Below are 22,190 nucleotides of genomic sequence, written 5' to 3' on the forward strand. Positions count from 1 at the left end.
AACTTTACTATGTAATATAGAGTAAATAAATAAGTGACATGCAGGGTGTGTTTCAGTTTATAACCATTTATAAATATGTTTTTTTCTCAGTACATAGTTTTGGACTGTACAGATTACAATCAGGTATCATGAGATAAAAACACATTCTTTTTTATCCTTTTAATGAAACTTTTTATCACAGCGATCTGAAAGCTCACATTTACAGACAAGAGAACTTCGCTCAGCAAGCAAATATGTTAAAATAAAAAATAATTAAATAAAATAACCCCTTTTTTGCCCGGCGAGTTTGCAGGAACACGACGAGGACCGACCGGGGAAGCGTCCTCATCTTAATCCCGACACGTCTCGTGACACGGCTATACATGTTTCTGCGTGAGGTCGTGGATACAACATGCATCGGACTATTTACAGCAAACTAATATACACGAACAGCTGGGAACCGCACACGCTCAGGTCCCCGCGTCGGAAAAAAGTCCCGTTTAAATTAAGTATGATACAGTTTTAACCTTCATTCTTTGTAAAGTTCAGGGGAGGAAGTGTCCACAGATATTCCTCATCAGACGTCCCAAAATAAAACCAGTTACAGACAAAACGGTCCATAACCTTTCCCACATTTACAAATAACGCGTTTTATTTTTTATTAATTCACATCGCTATGACAAAAACTCCAAATATGGAGTTTCTGGATGCTATACTAGCATTTGTTTAATATCACAACACCGTTCTGACAAAGCAGTTGTGTAAAATCATAAAAACTCAATGCAATGATTTGAAAATGTTATGAACCCATATTTTATTAATAGATCATAGTAAACAATCCAGATGTTGCTCTTAAAAAAAAGAGGTAATTTTGAATTTGATGGCAGCAAAAAGGAAACAGCTGGAGCAGCATTTTGCAACCGTTAAGGTCAACAGACTATAAAAAGAGCTTTTAGATGTAAAAATGGGCAGAGGGTGATTGAGCTCAAAGGACGAGGCTGGAAGTCACCAGTTCATCATACCAGCCACAAATGCTGCTTAAAGCTCTATCAGGCAAAGGAGGAGGAACGTGAACACCGTCCAGAACCAGTTACTTTAAAATGGACCGAGGCAACGAGGAACGCTGATCTGTGGTCAGACGGATCAAAACTCGAATTTATTTTTAGTAGCATTCCCCACATTAAAGAGATGGACCAGCAGGCCTGTCTGCCTCGCTGATGATATGGGGGTGCATTAGTGCCTTTGAAAAATAAAAGACACCACCACGTTTTAGAGCAGCGCACTCTCCCATCCAGACACCTTTCGCATACTCACCAACTGAAAACATTGAGCATCATGAAGAGAAAGGTCAAACAGAAAACCTCCGACTGGTCTCGTTTTTTTCAATTTTTTTTTTAGAAGTCACTGCCATCAAATTCAAAACTACAATTTACTGAGTTCAAACATTTGATGTTTACTATAATCTACTGTAAAAAAAAAAAGTGAGTCACAGTTCATTGCATTCTGTTTTTATTTACATTTGACACAGCTTTGTTAGAACTTGTGTTATGTTTTGTTGCTTCTGTTTAAGATGTGTGCATTAGAGACTGAACGTGTTTTTTTTATGGCGTCAAATACGATCGGCCTCTCAGGCCCCGACGAACGACTGGCCTGGGCGGAGTGGAATATCTAAACTATTTACAGCTTGTGCTAGAAAGTTTTCGCATCTTCACCGTTTTAAAAAAACGCTCCATACAGTCATTCATCAGAAATCAAACAGCGATGGTGTTCATGACAGTCCGGCTTCAGCGATTCGAGCTCACGTCACACATCCACTTACTCCCAACGTCAACAAGCGAGAAGATAAAGTGCACTCTATAGAGTTAAGAATGGAGCGGCCATTATTAGTGCAGAGAAGGGTGAGCAGAAATGCATTGTGGGAGGAAAAAAAAAAAAAAGAACGGAACATAACGCAGACGAGGGGAAATGTTTAAAACGCGTTGCTCGCTTGTAGCTGCTGAGCACTAACCCACCGCCAGCTTGAAGGAGGGACCGAGACAAACTTTGATACTCGTGTCATTTTTAGCCGTGTATGTGGCAAATACCACAAATAAAATAAACTAAATAAATAAATAAAACATAATTCAGTCAGTTTTACAGACATGCACCTGAAATTTGGCGTGGTAATGGCCACTACCTTTTTTTAGATAAACTTTGTCTATTAGCAAAATATCTCGTGAACCACCGGACAGATTTTAATGAAACTTTCAATGAATTATCAATGGACGAACCTCTATAAGTCAATACCTTATGGAGCCAACCCAATTCAAAATGGCTGCCACACCCAAGTGACCTTTGAAAACACACAAATGGCTATAGTTCAGTCAGTTTTGCAGACATTGTGCAGAATTTTGGTGTGGTAGTAGCTGAGAGTCATCTCCAAAACATAATCCCAAGTGCTACTCATTATGCAAGATATTTGCTTAAAATTAGCAGTAACTGTTGGGGTCAACCTTGTCTGTTAGCAAAATATCTCGTGAATCACTGGACAGATTTTAATGAAACTTTCAGGAAATGAACAGTGCATGTGAATCTATAAATGTTTAACTTCTGAAATCAATCCAAGTCAAGACGACCTCCACGGCTAATCGACAGTAGCCAACACAAAACGGCTGTAACTCAGTTAATTTTACAGACATCGTAGAAGTGATTGTACCAAAGTTTGCCTGCGTCCCGCACTCCCTCACGATGGTTGATCTTTCCATTTCCACAAGACTCGCAGTGTGACACAGTAGCAGGGTTTAACCAGGAAATTCAAACTGCAAACTATGCTTTGATTTATCTCTATGTACAATATATAACTTAATTATAAATATTGTCACTTTTTCTTTAAGTCGTTGAGCCTTTTGTATTTTTCTGAGCAATGTACAGTATTGAACAGGTAATATAGTATTTCATAGAACAGAGCCTACTGAGCGGCCTCGGATAAGAGCACATTTTGAAAGAACAGAAGATGAAGAGTCCTCGAGTAGAGCGTGACGAGCGGCGGCGGCGCTCGGACCGTCCCATCTGCTGCGCTCGCTCGCCGCTGGACATTTTCGGAAGCGAACTGGTCATTAAGAATGAGATCGGACACTTTGTGTTTTCCATCCTGTGTGCTGAATATGAAGATCACCGTCAGTTTTTCATCAAACAGCCTAAATGTGTTTATTGTTTTTTTTACTTGTGTTTTCTCTCGTTTTTTAATTTTTTTTTAAATTATGGATGAATTTGTCCATGACACACACAGATCACGTCACATTTGCTTTCGAGATAAATATTTGACTCTCTCTCTTCCGCTAACGAGCCCAGCTCAACCGTCCGGTCACACGTTCGACTCCACAAAGGGTCTCTTTGGTTTGATGGGGGAGGTGGGGCCTTGGGTTCGAGAGTCACGTGACAGCTGGCGGTACATGTTGTCCTGGTAAGCTTGCGCCACAGGCAGAGTCCTCGCCACCTTCACGTCTGGGTAGGTGGGCACCTGGCTGACCCGCTCCAGAATGTCGCCACTGCCTCGGGAGCCGTTGGCCAGCTTGCCCAGCGAGGGGGGCTGGGTCTGAGAGTAGTAGTCCTCTTCGAGCAGGTGTCCGTTTTGGGCGTTGTTGGTCTTGTTGTAGTAGGCGATGTTGCCCAGAGAGGCCGGGGGGCTGTAGGTGGAGCCCTGCTGGACCAGCTGGCCAGGTGAGGTGGGGCTGATGACGGAATCCATGGAAGTCATGGGCCTGGACCGCGTCGGCTGATGCAGGTACTGCTGAGTCCGAGCCGTCTTGTCTATGATCCCCATGAATGGCGTGTTCCTAGAGCGGGTCGTCTCCCCCTGATACAGTCCTCCACCACTTTGGGAGGGGGAAATGGGGGAGATGTCATCGCAGCTGCGCTCGTACGCGGGTTGCAGTGGGATCTCCATCTGTTGAATGGACGAGGAAGGCCTAAAACCCGGAGCTAAATTCGAAGTGGATCCAGTTGAGATGTTGTTGCTCGAAGGGGAGAATCGCAGGCCTACGCTCTGGGAATGGATGAGGGGCCTGGGGGTGGGCACGTGCTGCTTCATCTCAGTCGTATTGGCACTGACGGGGCGTCTCACCATGTGGGAGATCTCAGGAGAGCCCAGCTGACAGGGAGGCATGGCGTTGGCACGCTCCAGCACGTGCTCGGAGACGGGATAGTAGGCGGCTGATTGGCTACGGCTTATCTGAGGAGTTTGGCTGTAACGGATGCCCCCCGGGCCCCCACTGCTGGCGCGGTAGGCAGAGGAGGGGCGCTGGGGTAGCTCATCTTTCAACAGGTTCGACTCCATAACCCCTCCTCGGCCGCCGTGCTGACAGAGGGCCCCAGAGCTGAGGCTGGCCTGAACTTGGGACATGGATCGCCCATCTAGAGACGGCTGGTACACCAGGCGGCTCTCCACATCCATCGAAACCCCCTGATAGCGACCGCCAATGGAGTGGCCCATCTGGCCACCAAAGCTACTATTGCCTATGACGTTGCTGGGCTGGTTTGTGCGCACAATTTGGGCTATTGAGGGTTGGAGGCGAAGGCCTTGAGCTTGGTGGTGCTGGGAAGATAGAGACGGCTGTGAGCTCAGCTGGAACGAACGCTGGCTGCTCATCTTGGAAAGTGGAGATTTGGGTCGGCCTGGGAGCTGCTCTGTCTGGTAACGCACAGGTGACCCAGACTGGGATCTGTACAGACAGACACTTTCCAACGGTGGACTGGCTCTGTACTGAGCAGCACGGCGTAAAGGTGAAGGCGGTGGGCTCTGGTGGTCCATCCCCTGACCGCCTGTGCCCATGGGAGGCGGGCTGAACCGGTAGGATGGCTGGTGCACGGGGGAGGTGTGAGGCGGACTGTGTCTGTAGTGGGAGTTTTGATGTGTTGGGGAGAGAGACGGCGATGTGGGCTGGTACGAGCCTCGAGTTGGGGAGGACATGGAGGAGGAGGTGGGAAGGTATTCATACGGCTGTCCCATGGGTGAACCTCCTGCTAGGTAAATCTGATCCGGATGCGTGGGGGAGAGCGGTGGGCTCTGAATGATGGGAAGACTGGAAGGATTGATGATGGAGTCCGGAGGTGGCAATGCCATCGACATGGCCTCCAGCTCCTGCTCCAGGTAGCTCTCGTCCTCAAACAGGTCCTGGACGGGCTCCATGTCCTCCAAGCGGGGTTCAGGAGGGGGAGGGAGAGGCATGGACAAAGACAAAGACTCCTCCTCTTCTGGAGGAGGTGTAGGAGGAGGGGAAGGTGGAGGCTCCAGCTCCAGGTCTTGCTGCTGGTGCTCGTCCTGGTTGAGCTGATGACAAACCTCCTCTACCCTCTGAAGCAGCCGCTGAATTTCTCTGTTGTTGGGGCAAAGCTTTATGGCTTCATTCAGGTCCTCTAAGGCTTCAGGAAATTGCCTATAAAACAAGGAAAAAGTGCATTATTTCCAGAAAAACTTGGAAACATCCCGGTAAAAGTATTAATAATCCCTGTAAGTAAGTTTATTGCCTTAAAACCTGGAATTTTATTGAAAAAGCAGTAATTCTTAATCTCATCATTGTTCACGAGTGAGGGAAGAATGGAGTGGGAGATTGACAGATCGGTGCAGCGTCTGCAGTATTGCGGACTCTGTGCTGGTCCGTTGTGGTGAAGAGGGAGCTGAGCTGTAAGACAAAGCTCTCTGTTTACCGGTAGGTCTACATTCCTACCCTCACCTATGGCCACAAACTCTGGGTAGTGACCGAAAGACTGAGATAGTGAATACAGGCGGTTGAAATGAGTTTTCTCTGCAGTGTAGCTGGACTCTCCTTTAGAGAGAGAATGAGAAGTTCAGTTATCCGGGAGAGACTCAGAGTAAAACTAGGCCTGTCACGATAACAAATTTTGATTGGCGATTGTCTCAGAAATTATTGCGATAAAACGATAATATTGTTTGAAATTTGACAATAAGTAGTAATTATTGTCATACCTTTTTTGACCACTGGATGGCAGTATAAGATCGTTTGAACCGAAGGATGATAGTGAGGGAGCGAGCAGCGTGTCTCTAAGAAAAATGGGAGGGAGAGTGACATGGGCTGTCTCTTGTTCCTGTTTATCGGTTCTCATAATGGCGGACGCTAGGTGTGGTTTGAGCTCTTTAGCATAGCATTTGTCACACAAAGCTCTTGATGATTAAAAAAAAGTCAGTCAATAAGTTTTCAGCTTCTTTTTGCAGAGAACAACAACTTTTTACACAAAGGCACGGGTTTCAACGGTGAATTTTTTAGCTTTGACAAGACGGAGGTTTTTCCCCTGAGGTCGGCCTGTTAGCTTAGCTCATAGCTTAGCTGCTTTTAACGATTCAAAAACGTGATTTTTGATCGTTAAAATGGTTTTAAAAAGAAAAGAGAAAGGGAGGGGTCAGTGAAGAGCACAGGAGTTGAGCCTTTTATCATCCAGTGTTTTCAGTAGACAGAGACACGAAGAAACGATAAAACTAATAAATGAAAATGAGGTCAATAATTTTCATTTATCGTGCGATTAATTGATTTATTTTTTATTGCGACAGGCCTAAGTAGAACCGCTGTCCCTCCACATCGCGAGGAGCCAGTTGAGGTGGTTCGAGCATCTGGTAAGGATGCTTCCTGGGCGCCTCCCTAGGGAGGTGTTCCGGGCATGTCCGACTGGGAGGAGACCCTGGGGAAGACCCAGGCCACGCTGGAGAAACTGTGTCTCTCAGTCGGCCTGGGAACTCCGTGGAATTCTCCCAGAACAGCTGGAAGAGGTGGCTGTGGAAGGAGATGTCTGGACCTCTCTGCTCAAGCTGCTGCCCCCACGACCTGACTCCGAAATGAGCGGAAGATGATGGAAGGAACAATAATTTTCCAAAAACACACCAGAATAATAGATAAACTATGCATACAAATTCTCAGTTTTATATAGATATGTTTATATTTATTTATAACAATTTTTTACCTTTAATAAACTGAAGTATTTCATAAATTTACCACTTTTAATCCCATTAAAAATACATTTAAATTTCATGTTTTGACGCAACAACAAAAAATTCCAAAATTACACTCACTGTAAAGAGTCACAATGCATGTTAGACAACCGTGATTATTTTAAAATGTGTACAGGATTAAACGGAGTACATTTTTAATCTTTGAAAGGATAAAACGAAGGTACCTGCTGCTACGTTTAGCGCGTGCCCTGGCATAATATGCCTCGTATGATTTTGGTTTCAGTTCCAGAGCCTTCGTAGCAAATTCCTCAGCCATCCCAAAGTCCTGTAAAGCCAAACATCAACAAAGTTTGATTATTTGGAAATGAAAACCAAACAAGGTATGCGAGCTAATAGTTTTTCCTTTTTTCCAGCAATTTGCATCGACTCACATTCATTTTCCTCCGACATCGGGACAAGTTGAGAAAAATTGACACTTTGAGCTCCCTGAAAGTCTTGAGGTCCTCACTAAAGCCTTCACGTGGAAATTTTTTGAGAGCGTACTGGTAACGCTGTGTGGCCTCCTTCACCTTCCCCTTCTGTTGAAGAAAAAGCACAAAAATATAGTTAGGCCTGTCACGATAACAAATTTTGCTGGGCGATTAATTGTCTCAGAAATTATTGCAATAGATGATAATATTGTCTGAAATTTGACAATAATTAGTAATTATTTATTTAAGAAGACATGTTGGTTAATTTGTTTTGCATGTAGTACCTTTTTTGACCACCAGATGGCAGTATAAGACTGTTTGAACTGAAGAATGGATAGTGAGGGAGCGAGCAGTGTGTCTCTAAGAAAAATGGGAGGAAAGCCCCTTGACTTGACATGGGCTGTCTCTCACTTTTTTCAGTTCTCAAAATGGCGGATGCTCGGTGTGGTTTGAGCTCTTTAGCATAGCATTTTTCACACAAAGCTTTTAATAAAAAAAAAATCAGTAAACAAGTTCTCAGCTTCTTTTTGCAGAGAAAAACAACTTTTTAGACAACGGCACGAGTTTCAACTGTGAATTTTGGAGCTTCAACAAATATTATTTTCCCGAGGTCAGCCTGTTAGCTTACCTCGTAGCTTAGCTTCTCAGCTTAGCTACTTTTAATAATAAATAAATAAAGTGCTATGTGTTGTCATCATTGTATGTTCCCATACAAAGATGAAATTGGCTCTCTGCATTTAACCCATCGCACCTGGGATACACCCAGGTGGAGCAGTGGGCAGCTATCCCGAGGAGCAACTCGGGATTAGGTGTCCTGTTCAGAGACACCACGACATGTGCAAGGACCGGGTATCGAACCCAGGACCATCAGGTCCTGAGTTGGCTGCCCTGCCCCTACAGCATCTCGGCCCCAACGATCCAATAATGCGATTTTGGATCGTTAAAACAGACTTTAAAGAAAAAAGAGAAAGGGAGGAGTCAGTGAAGAGCACCGGAGTTGAGCTTTTTGTCATCCAGTGTCTTCAGTAGAAAGAGAGAGACAACAAGAAACAATAAAGCCAATCAATGAAAATGAGGTCGATAATTTTCATTTATCATGCGATTAATTGATTTATTGTTTATCGCAACAGGCCTAAATATGGTTTTCCATTACAAATGAACAGCTGATTGTATAAAGCAGCAAATATACCAGCTGGGTCTTCTCTAACCTTATAGAAGCTGTCCCCCTCCTCAATAAGTTTGCTGAGTAAAATGATCATGATGTCGGGTTTGGAGGTGGCCATGGCCCACGTGGCCGGACCTGCAGGACACAGGAAGGGGCAGATAAAAAACAAAACACAGTGAAAACAGTTCAAAGTAAAAAGCCCAGGGGCTTTGAAGGAAGGGACAACTTGAGCCACATTACGCACAACAGCAACAACAAAAATGAGGACAACGGTCAAAATGGGAGATGGAAAAGAGAGGACAGGCAAAGTAAACACGTCTGCTCTTACACCTTAACGTGACGTCACTTTGGGACGTCAGGCCTGGGTCAAACACTGTAAACACATACCTTTTTTTAAGTGTTGTAGGAAACTACCATATTTTGCACAAATGTCACAAAAATGCCAATTTGGTTTGCTCAAAAGTAGATAGGATGTGAGAAATATCTGCAAACAGGACTTGGCCCAGGCCAATCTTGCACTAAACAGACAAATTAAGTAAAAATGTTTAAAGAGATACAGTTTTTGTCTTGACAAGAAGAGCAAATGCACTCGATCTTTGCACAAACTCAAAAAAAAAAAAAAAGGCTTGAAAACAGGATTTTCACATGAAATCAAAACATACCTGCCAACTGATTTATGGCTGAAAAGTCAATCTTTAAATGTAACTGCAACACGTACACACACCAAAGGTGAAAAGGAGGGGATCTTGTACAAGTCGACACAGGGAGGTTAAAATCAACAGAACAAGGCAAGCAGGAGGGATGTACAGGGTCCTCTGAGCTGCCTGAGGGGAGAAGTGCTGCTGGAGGTCTGCCTGACCCTGAGGGAACATCTGGAGGATGAACGATGAGCACAGTGCTTCATCACTGCAGTCCACAGGAAGGAATTACAAATGCATGCATGTTGGATAAATCACGTCCACACAGGCGATAAGGTTGCATCTAACTGGGCTGCGACTGTCGGCGACTAGTTTGCAAACGGGGATTCACAAGGGAAGCTCAAAAATGTCTCAGACTCCTCACAACAGACGCAGAGGCTTGGAGTCCTGTGGCTTCAATTTTGAACATGTTAAAAAAAATCTGTGTGGAACATTTTTTCTGAAAATAGTCATAGTGTTGTTAGTGTCTGAAACCCAGCACTGTTTAGTTTCTGTCAATTCTAGAGCTGTTTTTTTTTAACGCTTCTCATTTGTTGGGTAACAATCGATGCTAGAGGATGTCTAGATCTAAAACCAGGCAGATGATTAATATTATTAATTAATATACTCTTGTAAATTAAACCATAAATGTGGGGGCAGCTGCCGAGGCAGGTGTGATGTGCACAACGAAATAATGCCATTAACCTAAAAAACAGTTGTTAAAGTTCTTATATTTTTTTTATATAATCTTTTTCCAGTTTTATTTTTTTTAATGAATTTCAAAGCTCTTTTTTCCCCAGATTTAAGTAGAAATATTTCCTGTAAATTTACATAAAATTTCAACGTTTGTCAAGGTTTTATTCCCTGCTTGCTCTAAAAACCATTTTTCTCTCAATATTTTTCTTATAAACTTTTATTGAGTGTATGAAGCATTAACTCTACTGTGATCCACTTCTCTTCCATACATTTTTTCAGCATCTTTCTCATTCCACAATTTTTGAAGCTATTTCAACAAATCATAAATCAAAACGTTCAGGACAATCCTGCTATGACTTGGTATTGGTGAAACTTTAGCTTTTTGAAATATTTAGCCTTTTCTGCCAATTTTTTCTCATAGAAAATGAACTGAGTTAATTTTCCATCCTTCAAATCTTTAGATCTGTTTACAACCTCTCACTGCTCCTTTCACATTTTGTTCTGCTTCAGCTTCTTTGTGCAAATTTAAGCTTTATTCCAGCTACTTTCAGCTGTTTTTTAAAGCAGTTTTGTACTCCTTTCAGATTCTTTCTGCTTCTTCTAACTTATTTCTGCTAATTACAGCTTGTTATACTGCTTTCAGCTTATTTCTGCAAGTTTCAGCTTTTGGCTACTATTTAGCTGTTTTATGCTAATTTTAGCTTTTTCAGCTAATTCCACTGTTTTGGGGCTCATTTCAGCTCTTTCCACTTCCCTTAGGTAGTTTAAGCTTCTTTCTACCTTTTCAGCTATATTTCAGCTATTATTTTTAGCTAATTTCACCATTTTTAAGTTAAATTCACAATTTTTGTGCTCATTTTTGCTTTATGAAACCAAATTCAACAAATATGTATTTCTGCTTTCCTCTGCTAATTTAGGCATGTTCTTCCATTTCAGAATGTTTTTAAGCTAATTTAAGCTGTTTTTCAGCAAGTTCTGCAATAAACACTGATAAAGCATTTTCACAGGAAATGCAATTTCTCTAGTTTTATTTTACTTCAACCATTTTGAATTCAATTGAATCAAAATGTTAACCTGTTGTATGTGTACAGCCATTAATTACTTTCAGAGAGTTTCAGTGATTCAGTAGATATTTTTGCTAATTGTGCAGCTAAACAACCACAGACACACACCGGTCAAAACTATGAATGCTACCGTCGCCCTTTGACCTTCAGGTGATAAAAAACAATGTGTAAAATACTATAAATTAGGGATGCACGATATTGGATGTTTGGCTGATATCTGTTATGTTAAAACTTATTTGGCCGATAACCAATACCAATACTGATATTTTTTTGCCTAGACCTACTTACAGAGACTACGTAGCTTTCTCTGCTGCGGAATTAAAATACTAAATTATTCTCCATGGTCTTTGTCAATTTGGCTGCTACCAAATGCAGATGCCAAAAAGGGGGCTGAAAATGATGTAACACTTTATAAACTAAAAAAAACCAGCGGCTTTTATATCAGTGAGTTATTTTGATGGAACGGCCGATGTCCGATATTTAACTTTATCGCTAATATCGTCCGATACCAATACCATGACGATAATATCGTGCATCCCTATTGTAAATGTTTGAGCCATTGAATTTTTAGAAGCTCAAAACTTTCTCTTTTAGGAAAACAGAATTGGGAACACAGTCTGTATCTCTAACTCCAGACTTTTCAAGACTCTGTGGACTCAGTTTGTTTTGCACACAAATTAGGCAGTTACTTAAAAAATGGACTTACTGGTCACAATAATAATTCAGTGAAACTGCAACAAACGAATGCCTTTTATTCTCGCAGTTTTGAGTCGCCAACTAGTCTCCCAACAGTCGCAGCCCAGGGAGACGCCACCTTTCACCACCTGTCATGCATCCGTGGAATGGAAGGTCAACACTTCAGTACCACAGGCTGGAGGCTGGGCATGCCGTCAACGACCATTTTAGCATCTACCTCTAGACAATCCCGACCACATCCCTGTCCCTGCTAATACCATCACGTGTTATTATCTGTCAGTTTGAGAAGGTAGCTAAGCTCGCCTGGCGACACTCAAAGACGACATAGACAACACAGAGAGAGGAGATAGAGCTGTCAAAATGCCTGGTAGGGTGAGAAGTCGACAGCCTCGGCTTTACCTCGGGGCCGACTGGGCAGCGTCTGACATCCTGGTGCCGGTGAGAGAGGCGGTGGATTGGAGGCGAGAGTGAAGTGAAGTGAGGTGGGTCAAAAAGGAGGTGGAGGGAGGAGTGAGTGGACGGGCAGAGGGAAGCAAGGAAAAGCGATACAGAGACAGCAGGAGGGTGGAAGTAAAGAGAGGTGGTGGTGGAGGTGGAGAAGTGAGAAAAGGAACACAAGCAGCAGTGAGAAGCGAAGGAGGTAAGTGCCTCGGCAAAAAATAAAAAAAAAAAAGGGATAAAAAAAGAAAAGAGAAACTCTGCAAAAGCTAATAACTGGTTTCTGAGCAACCGCGAAGGACTGAAGAGCGAGGCGGTGATCGAGGAAGAAACAAGACCAACAGAGACACTGAAAGAACGTGACAGAAAGAGAGAGAGGGGAAAAAAACACTGCTACAGTCGTATAATAAAAATAAATACACATCAGAGGCGTAAACAGCTGAGCAGAGGGAGCGGAGCGCAGCAGTAAGGGGGCAGATGACGTTCAACAACAGGGAGGGATTTATGCTACATGGAGACAAAAACCTGAATCCACGGTTTATCGCTCTATAGCAACCAGCAAGAAGAGTGTGCAGGAAAAAAAAGAGCGTTTCAATTTTTAGATTCCCTTATTTGGTGAAACTGCAAGGATCTGTTAGAACAAGATGCACTCGGCTCTTATTTTAAAGCTTTTTTTTTTTAAATCAGTGATTCCCAATCCTGGTCCTTGAGGAACACCATCCTGCATGTTTTAGTTGTTTCCCTGCTCCAACACGTCAGATTCAGTGATTTAATTACCTCCTCATGTTCAGCCTGTTAATCACCCATTCATTAAAATCAGGTGTGTCGGAACAGAGAAACAACTAAAACATGCAGGATGGCGTTCCTCAAGGACCAGGGTCGGGAACCCCTGTTTTAAACTATGCTGGAACAAGTCAAAGGAGCTTCATCCACAACAGAACCTTCAGTCCGTCAAACTGCTCTCACCTATCTTGGCTCCTTTCTTGAGCAGGGCGACCACCACCGAAGTGTTCCTGCAGCCCACTGCCCGGTCCAGAGGACGCATCCCGCTGTAATCGACATGCTCTATCATAGCCCCGTGGTCAACCAAGAACTGGACCTGAAAAGACCCAAACGAAGGGGTGGGAACAGTTGACAAGATGCAAATAAGAAGCACACTGTTTATTTTAAGGAGACAAAATGTCCCAGAGTGTGATGTTTCCATTAGTTAATGATTATAGGGAAGAATACACCATTAAAGGCAGGTGATCATGTCTGACTGTTAGCAAAATTTCTCATCAGCTACTAGGTGGACTTTAAATGAAACTCTCAGAAAGTAATTGTTGGACACATTGCTGAACATGGAGCAGAGGAAGCAAAAGCAAGAGCTGTCTGAGGAACTCAGAGAGTTTATAGATATCCATGTTCCAGGTCCAAGCAGCTTCATGTTCCTCTGACCACAGCTGCCATTGTCATTATTAAAAAGTATAGCGTTTTGTGGGTCTGTAGCCAGGTTCCCAGAAGGTGGACGCAAGAGCAAATGCAACCCCAGGTTTATCAGACAATTAAAGTGGATGGTAGAAAAAAAAAAGAAAACCAACCAAAACCATTCAAGGGGGAACTCCAAGGTCAAGGTACGTCACTTTCTCGTTGCACCATTACTTTGAATCATAATGGGCTCCATGGGAAACGTTTGTTTATGAAGTTTCACGCCCAAAACATTTTCGATGCATGATACCAGACTTGTCCAACTTTGATTGAATGTTTATTTCCATCCCCGCAGAGACCAAAGACCCCATGGGATCCCAAATAAAAGGCAGAAAAGCTTTTTTAATGCAGATTTTTGAAAAGAAGCCTTGCAGAGATTAAATTTCACATTTACATCTGCGGATGATACCTGCCCACACCTTCATACAGACATCGGCGCCACTCATTTGTGCAAGCCTGGTTTTCTCCACACGTACCACTTCGGAGTCGCCGTAGAAGGCTGCCAGATCGAGGGGCGTGCGTCCATTCTTGTCTGCGTGGTCGGTGGCAGCGCCGCTCTCAACCAGGTAGCGGACCACAGGTAAATGACCTTTCAGACAGGCCCAGCTCAGAGCGGTCAGACCCTCCTTATCCATCAGAGACAGAGAGGCTCCTGGAAAAAAACACATCAGCAGTTCATTTATGCTTACAAATAAATCACAGAAATAATCATGTCTCCTCTAAGAGTTGGAAACTAAACACTCAATTGATGGATTGCTGAAGCATTTCTGCTAATTTAGTTTGGCTGAAATTACTGCTAATGATATTTAAAAACTAATTATTCTCTTTATGTGTCTTGTTGATGTATGGTTTTATTTTTATAGATGGAAACATTTAGAAAACCCTCCGGTAAAAGAATTACATTAAATCTGAGCTAAGTCCCGTAGAAAAAGCAAAAAGACGACATTATCTCTGATCTTTTTTTAAAAACAATGATCGGATCTGATCAATATTTTAAGGTTCTCACGCCCTACTTTTAATTTAATTTCTGACACATATGGTGAGACACATAAAGGGTTTTCTTACCTTGAGCGAGTAAGAACTCAACCGTTCCCAAATGTCCCTCTGAGGCTGCCATCATCAGAGGCGTACGGCCTTGTTTATCAGGCATGTTGGCGTCTGCTCCATGTGTCAGCAGGAGGTCTACGATCTGCAAAACCAGAGTAACGTTAAAACTGCAGCTAACAGGAGTTATTTTCATTTTCTGTGAATTTAGGAAACAAGTTAAATGTTTTGTATGAATATTTATACTCAAGAATGTGTTTTATTTTTGCCCAATTATCAATCCAAACCCAGGAAACATTTGTTTTATAGTAAATAACACAAAAACAAGTTGTTAATTCTCACTTTGAGGTCCGTTAAAACAAAATGTCAGACAGAGCAGGTGGCCACTGACCTGCCAGTGTCCGTGTCTGACGGCGCTGAAGAGCGGGATGATGCCTCGTCTGTTGGGCTGAGCCACGGCGGCGCCCTGCTCCAGCAACAGGCGACAAACCTCCAGTTTCCCTCGGCCAGAGGCTGCAGTCAGAGCTGAAAGCCACAAGGACAGGAGTTGGTGGGTTCACCTGATCTAAACAGAACTTCACTGAATGTTTTGTTAAATGTTCAGCTGTCACTGTTTAAAGAGCAACTTGTTCATATAAAGCTGCTTTTTAAAAAGGGAAAAGTTTCTATTTAGGTGTTTAAATTCTGAATGACCTTCCATAGATCCTGTTTTAATACAGTCAACATGCAGTTCTAAATTCTTCTGTCAGACGTTTTTAAAACGTTACGCTGCTTAAAACCAAACTTTATTTTAAATACGTTGTGGCTTTTCTGCATACTTTGTGCTATTTTCCCATTTCTATACTAAAACATTCCGCTCCTTTAGGAAAACAACACCGGCGCTGACTTTTAGATTTTTAATTTTATTCAAAATGTTTAATTTTATTTAGAAACATTTTCTTTATAGATTTTTGTTACAGCATTGCTCCCTTTGAAATTTGCTTCAGCAAATCTGCTCTCTTTGTTTTCTTAAGTTATTTATAGCTTCTGTTTTGCTACATTTAGCTTCAAGCAAGATTTTTGTTAGAGTTAGCCTTCTGCTACTTTGAGCTTGTAGCTACCATTCTGCTACTTTAAAGATTTTTGATACATCCAGGAAGCCTTTTGGCACTTTTTTCTTCTAGCTAAACCTTTGCTAAGTTTAGCTTTTATATAACTTCTTAACATTTAACTTCTATCTACTTCTTTAGATTTTAACAACGCTTTTGCTTTGTTTAGCTAGCCTATAGATACTTTTAGCTTTAGCTAGCATTTTGTTTGTTTTACCTTTTATTTTGCTACTTTTAACTAGTCATCTGCTTGTTTAAGCTTTGACAACTCAAGTTTCAGCTTCTTCAGCTACTTTCATTAGTCATTCAGCTCCTAGTCTTTTGCTACATGTAGCTTCTAACTAGCCTTTTGCTATGTTTAGCTTTTATTTAACTTTTTATTACATTTAACTTTTATTTATTTGCTGTGTTAGCTTTAAGCTAAGCTTTTGCTTCACAAAGCTTGTATGTTTAGCTCATATCTAATCTTTTGTTGTAGCTAGCATTTTGCTACTTTTAGCTTTAACTGGTGTTTTGCTTCTTTTAGCTTGTGTTTTGCTATGTATAGTTTTAGCTATAGTTCTGCTACCTTTATACTTTAACCAAAAATTTGATACTTCCAACTAGCTTTTTGGTACATTTTACTTCTAGCTAAGCTTTTGCTACGTTTAGCTTTTACAGTAGTCCCTCGTTACTTCGCGGTTCGACTTTCACTCGCTCTTTTTCCAAATAAGATTAGACATGACACACAATTGGCTGATTGATGGATGAGCTGCACGAGCAGCATTAATTGTTTATTTATTTATGTTTTTCTCCTGCTGCACCTGTGTGCAGCCCACAGGTGCAGCAGGAGAAGCTCCCTCCTGCAGCGTGTCATGATCTCCACTCTCTGCCACGCCCACTTCTTCATTGCAATCACACTCATCACTTCCCAATCTCCCTCCTTCTGTGTAAATAAACAATTTAAATTTAAATAGTGTACTATTTTAAATAAACAATCCACGCTGCTCCATGACATTTTTCACTTTTAATGAGTATAATCGGAACGATTTAAGCTGTGTTAATATATTTCTTTTACTTGATACCAGAGCAGCCTCGTAGGGAGGGATGACAGAACCTCAACTTTTTATTTGTAGAAGGAACTCTTGGATTTAATCTACTCAGTTCAGTATATCTTATCTAAATGTCTAATTGTTTTTAAGATCTCTCTTCTTCACTGTTTGAAAACGACCCTGCAGAGCCGCTTCCCCCCCACTCTGATCCCTCACAAACAGTAACAGCGTGGCTGAGCGAGAGCACGGCCCCTCTTCAGCCGACGCTCTGCAGCTGGGGAATAAAGATTGTAATGAGCTTCCATCGCTTTAGGTTACGACGATGCATAACATTTCTCAACACCCTGCCACGATACAATCAGACTAGTCATTTCAAAGCCCCCTGGAGCGACTTCCTCGCCGGCCCCCTCCTCCGTGTGAGCCCAGCCCCAGCTGAGCTCTCTCGACACTCCTGCACTGTCATCAGCATCTGACGCAGCAGCGAGCAGCCGACTCACAAGAGCGATCACTTACATCCGCACTGCAGCGCTCTGCCCCGCAACGCCACACACAGGAAGCCTCTTTAAGGAAAACAACAAGTCTCTGGATAAACTCCATCGTGCTCCTGCTTCCGCCCGTACATTTCACCTCACAGATCTGTTTAAGTGTTGACGTTATGCACAAATCCACTGTACCTGTCTCACCCCACAGGGTGTCGAAGTTATTGATCTGAGCTCGCTCCACCTCTTCTTCGTCCTTCTCTGGAAGGTCCAGCAGGTAAGAAACAATCTGATGGGGGGGGAGATAATTTACGTAAACACACAAAATAACGTCCAGGTTTCCTCCTTCTATTGTTATAAAACAAACAAGCCTTTTCTTTTCACACTTTTCACTCAAGTTATCTCCTAATTTCACAAAACCATCAAAACCTATTCAACAATCTCACCATCGGCTCTATACGTGTTGGTAAGCTACATATTCTATTTACATGGAACCTCTAATGAATGTATGCATAGAATTATACTCATACCAAAACAACAAAAGAACAATTTAAATAAAAAATAGCAATTGTTAAAACAACGATTTGATAATATTAACAAAACAAACTGACCGAAAAGGTCCATTTAAATGTTTTCTACATTATTTTATGTAGTTCTTATATTAAATGACACATTTAGACAACTGTTTTTTTTTTTTTAAATGGCACAAAAGATTTTAAACAATTATGTTAGAAATTATAAAAATTCTTGACAGGAAAAAGAACAGCAAAGTAAATATTAAAGGAACTAGTAAAATATTCAAAAACATGAAAATAAATACATAAAATTATATATAAATAAACAAGTACAGTAATTAACAAGTGAAACTAGCATTTAAACACATTTTGTTCTCTGCTCGCACGTCAAAGTTTTGCTCTACATCTAATAAGCTGGCAATTACATTATCACATTATTAGCGGAACGTTATCAATACAAAAACACCCTCAAAACATGTAAAAAAATCTCAAATTTTTATATAAACTTGAATCTATAGGTCTTTTTTTTCCTTGTACATGTTTGTCCTTTAATTTCTTCTTTTGATTCTCATACGTTTAAGACATTTATTCTATTTTGTGCATAAAACAAGATAATAAAAAAAGAGGAAAATCTCACATTTTCTCAGCCTTTTATTTTGAAATTCCACATCACATGGTTAATTTTGTGAGTGAGGTCTACGGTTGGTCTTCTGTCGGTCTGTAGTGAGACTGGTAAACCAACACTTTTGTTTTGAAAAACCCGTGAACTTTCTTAAATTAAAGGGACATTTGTAAATTTTCGGGGGGTTTGATTATTTATAAATATAAAAATGGTTAATATTAGCATTGTAATTCAATTACATTGAGAATAGTAATGTTTTTTAATAAAAAGTGTACTCGAATTTTTTTCTATTCTATCTTGAAAACCTGAGATGTTTTACATAAATTCAAATAAAATTTAATTATAAAAAGCAAATATTTTCTACCTCAGTGTAGCCCATACTGGCTGCAGCAATAAGAGCCTGCTGGACCGCGTGGCTCTTGGTGAAGGTCGCCTGCTGTTGGGTCGGAGGTGACTGCTGCTGTTGTGACCCCACGTTCCAGTCACACTGGATCAGGTACTTCACCACCTCCATGTGGCCTCTGAGGGCCGCATGAACCAGGGCGCACTGATCGTTCTTATCCAGGTGGTCCACCTTTGATCAGAAGCACAAATATGAACAAAAGGACTGAACATCACAGACTAACCTCAAGCTTATCGGATCCTCTGCTGCTGTCCACAGACCTTGGCTCTTTTGCGACACAGCGTAGTGACGATAGCCATGTGCCCCCCAGCGGCGGCGTAGCCCAGTGGCGTGAGGCCACTCTCAGACTGGGCGTCGACGAAGGCACCAAACTCGAGCAGCAGAGCCACCATGTCCATGTAGCCCAGGTGGGAATGGACACACAGGATGGGGGCATTGTTCAGTACCTCCGTACGGTAGTTCACATTGGCCCCACCAAGCATGAGAAGCCGGCTCACCTAAACACAAACATTGGATAATAATATCTGTAAAATTCACTGAGTTATAACCATTTCTGTTTTGGCTAATGTTCATCTTAAATAGAACTACCATTATTTTCGCCGTATAAGTCACAGTTTTTTGCATAAATTAGCATGCCCTGCAACTTATACAGCAAAGCAACGTAGTTATGCTTTTCCCCCATATTTATAAACCATTTTTAGCCGAGATCTGACGATTTCATTCATTCTGACATGGAAATATTGAACACTACCATCGTCAGCCACTAGAGGGCGTTCAACTAATATGGCAAGCCAAGTGTCTCATTAATAGGTAAAAGTGGCTATTAATGAAACACTTGGCTTGCCATACCAAGCCACCTTTGTCTCGCTTCGAAACTCCTGGAGCAAACGTCAAATCAGCTGCATTTTGCCACGCCGCCCCGGCGAAATGCAGCTGATTTGGTCATTAAAGTGCATTTATTAAGGAAAAGTTCAACTCAGACACATCTTTACTATAATTTCGAGCAAACAAATAATTGTTTTTAAGTGTTAATCTTGTTAAATTCTTGTTAAAGTCCTCCCGTGCACGCTCCCGTGGCCGCCATTTGGCAGCCAATCAATTTTTGGCACACATTTCCTGATTGTCAGCGGTGACGCGTAACGAACGCGACGCGTCAGTGGTGATGCATAATAGATGCAACTTATACGGTGAAGCAACATATTCATGTTTTTTTTTCCACTTTATTAGACATACTTGGACTGATGTGACGTTTACGGCGGCAATACAGTAAATACATCCAATGTTTATATCCTGAGTCTCAACGCCCGTCTTCCGGCACATTTCGAAGCGACCTTTAAGGACACGTACCTTGATGTTGGGCGTGTAAAGATTTCGCAGTGAAGAAAGCGCCGCTGAAAGACCCTCTGTGCTGTAAGAAATCCACAAGCCCTGCAGGATAGACGAGGAGACTCCGACTTTCTTGCTGAGACCCTTAAAGACAGAAGGTAAACACTCATTACTGCGAGGCTCGACTGCAGCTGTGTGGGGGCGTGTGTATGTATATCGTTATACCTTGAAGATATGTGCTTTGAGGATGTGATGGCCCAGTTCGATCGTCTGCTGTCTGTTCAGCTTGTTCTCCTGCCGGGAGAACCAGAAGGCCAGCAGGGTGTGCCCGCTCCTACACAGGTCATAAACACACATTCAGTTCTGCGGCCGACTCAAGAGGACAGTGTTTGCACAGCTGGAGGAACAGATTTTATTAGTCATAAAGGGAATAAGAAATTACAGTTTTGTGCTGGATAAACAAAATCGACTTAAAAATAAATTTTTATTCATATCTCATTGTAATATTTTACAGACAAGTCTGGAGCCTGAAGATGTTACACAACGTCACAATACAAAAACAACTTTGTTTCTGTTCATAAAATATGTTTAATACAAGTTTTATAACACACCTTGATGCCGCAGGTGATTTATTTGGGCAATAATACAGTTTTCCTATGAAACTTGCAAATGTCCAAAATAGCATTTCTGAAATTGATATAGGCTTTTAGTTTGGTTAATTTAATTTAATGCAGAATTAGGTTTGTGCCAACTGAAGCAGCAGCAGCTTTATTGTCACTGTACGGGACTACACAAAGAAACTTAGTTCAGCTGCAATCTCTTTAGCAGCAACAATAGTGCAATTTTCTTTGAATTAACGAAACATAAAAAATTAAACTGAATGAAGAAAAACAAACAAATGCTTCAGGAGTAAAACATTAGATTAAAACATTATAAAAACAAAAAAATATATATATTTGGGAGTTGAACTGGCGATCTTCTGATCACAGGCCCACCTTCTCCAACCTCTGTGCCACCACTCCCAAAAACCAAACACAAATAAATAAATAAATAGTTATATAAAACATTTTTCAGACAATTGGGGGGGTGTGACGTTCACTTTGTTTAATTCTGACTATTGAGGCTTTTATTTTGAAAGTCGTGTTTGCGCTTCTGTTGTTGCAGCAAAAATTTTGCTTCTGATTTACACACAAATGCGTAAAGTAGGAAGGTCTTATCAGAGCTGTGTAAATAAATAATCGCTTTGTTGTTTTTTCTGTCAGGTTTTAATTTTTAGTTTAATTCTATTGGTAAAAAATTGAAACCACAGTTAAAACAATTTCCTGCGGCATCAAAACAGTTTTATCTCATCTTAAAACTTATGGTCCTCCGCAGCGTCTCAAAGGTGAAGACGTTTATTCTTACTCCATCTGTCCTCCCACTGATCTGTTCGTCCCGCTCGTGCTCACCTCGGATCGCAGAGGAACTTCGTCTTTTCTCCTTCCTCCCTCCAGATCAGCCACTCCCTGAAGGAGGGGTGAACAAACATCCGGGTGCCGTCCCGCCTCTTCACCAGGAAGACTGACAGGTTGTCCACACGCTGCTGGAAGTCCTCCAGGTCCAGTGTGCCCTGCGACAAAACACTGTGTATGTGAGAGCGGCCCAAATCATCAGAAGATGTTGATGACAGTTTTATTAAAGAAAAACTATGTGGCACAAAGTTTATTGGTGCTGAGTGAAAACAAAAATCATTGCTCCTTTCATAAATATCTGAAAACTTGTCAGCCGTATTACGATTTCATCATTTAAAAATTTAAATATTCTGAGAGAGAGTGTTTCTTTATTTGTCATTTGCACCACGTGGTACATGTGGTGGAATGAAATTATGTACACAGGGTCCCAGTTACATCCAACAATAAAATGTAAAAGAAAAACAGTAACATCTAAAATATGAACTAAGAAAAACATCAACTAAATATACACTAAGCACTAAAAGCATGAAAACATTATGCCGAACAGCAGCACGAACACAAGTCCGTGTAAGCAAATGAGCACGCATGAACACAGCAACATGAAACAGATCAGCAGCAACATGAAACAGATCAGCAGCA

The 22,190-nt window shown here is 41.7% G+C and overlaps 1 protein-coding gene across 1 annotated transcript in view; it reads right to left on the bottom strand.

Annotated features, from left to right (window-relative positions):
• Positions 1–2,332: 2,332 nt before the first annotated feature.
• The window catches only part of tanc2b (tetratricopeptide repeat, ankyrin repeat and coiled-coil containing 2b), a 69,425-nt gene continuing 49,567 nt past the window's right edge, over positions 2,333–22,190 (bottom strand). The window contains exons 13-27 of the mRNA XM_037691539.1: positions 21,549–21,709; positions 20,326–20,434; positions 20,122–20,244; positions 19,035–19,271; positions 18,736–18,945; positions 17,430–17,523; positions 15,028–15,161; positions 14,658–14,781; positions 14,069–14,244; positions 13,092–13,224; positions 12,087–12,116; positions 8,598–8,689; positions 7,351–7,497; positions 7,144–7,244; positions 2,333–5,393 (exon numbers count right to left, since the gene is read on the bottom strand). Of these exons, the coding sequence (XP_037547467.1) occupies positions 3,323–5,393; positions 7,144–7,244; positions 7,351–7,497; positions 8,598–8,689; positions 12,087–12,116; positions 13,092–13,224; positions 14,069–14,244; positions 14,658–14,781; positions 15,028–15,161; positions 17,430–17,523; positions 18,736–18,945; positions 19,035–19,271; positions 20,122–20,244; positions 20,326–20,434; positions 21,549–21,709 (3,942 nt within the window). The 3' untranslated portion in view covers positions 2,333–3,322. The remainder of the gene's footprint in view (positions 5,394–7,143; positions 7,245–7,350; positions 7,498–8,597; positions 8,690–12,086; positions 12,117–13,091; positions 13,225–14,068; positions 14,245–14,657; positions 14,782–15,027; positions 15,162–17,429; positions 17,524–18,735; positions 18,946–19,034; positions 19,272–20,121; positions 20,245–20,325; positions 20,435–21,548; positions 21,710–22,190) is intronic.

The sequence above is a fragment of the Nematolebias whitei genome, chromosome 17 (assembly GCF_014905685.2).
Source record: "Nematolebias whitei isolate Nwh7 chromosome 17, NemWhi1, whole genome shotgun sequence".
NCBI classification, from domain to species: domain Eukaryota; kingdom Metazoa; phylum Chordata; class Actinopteri; order Cyprinodontiformes; family Rivulidae; genus Nematolebias; species Nematolebias whitei.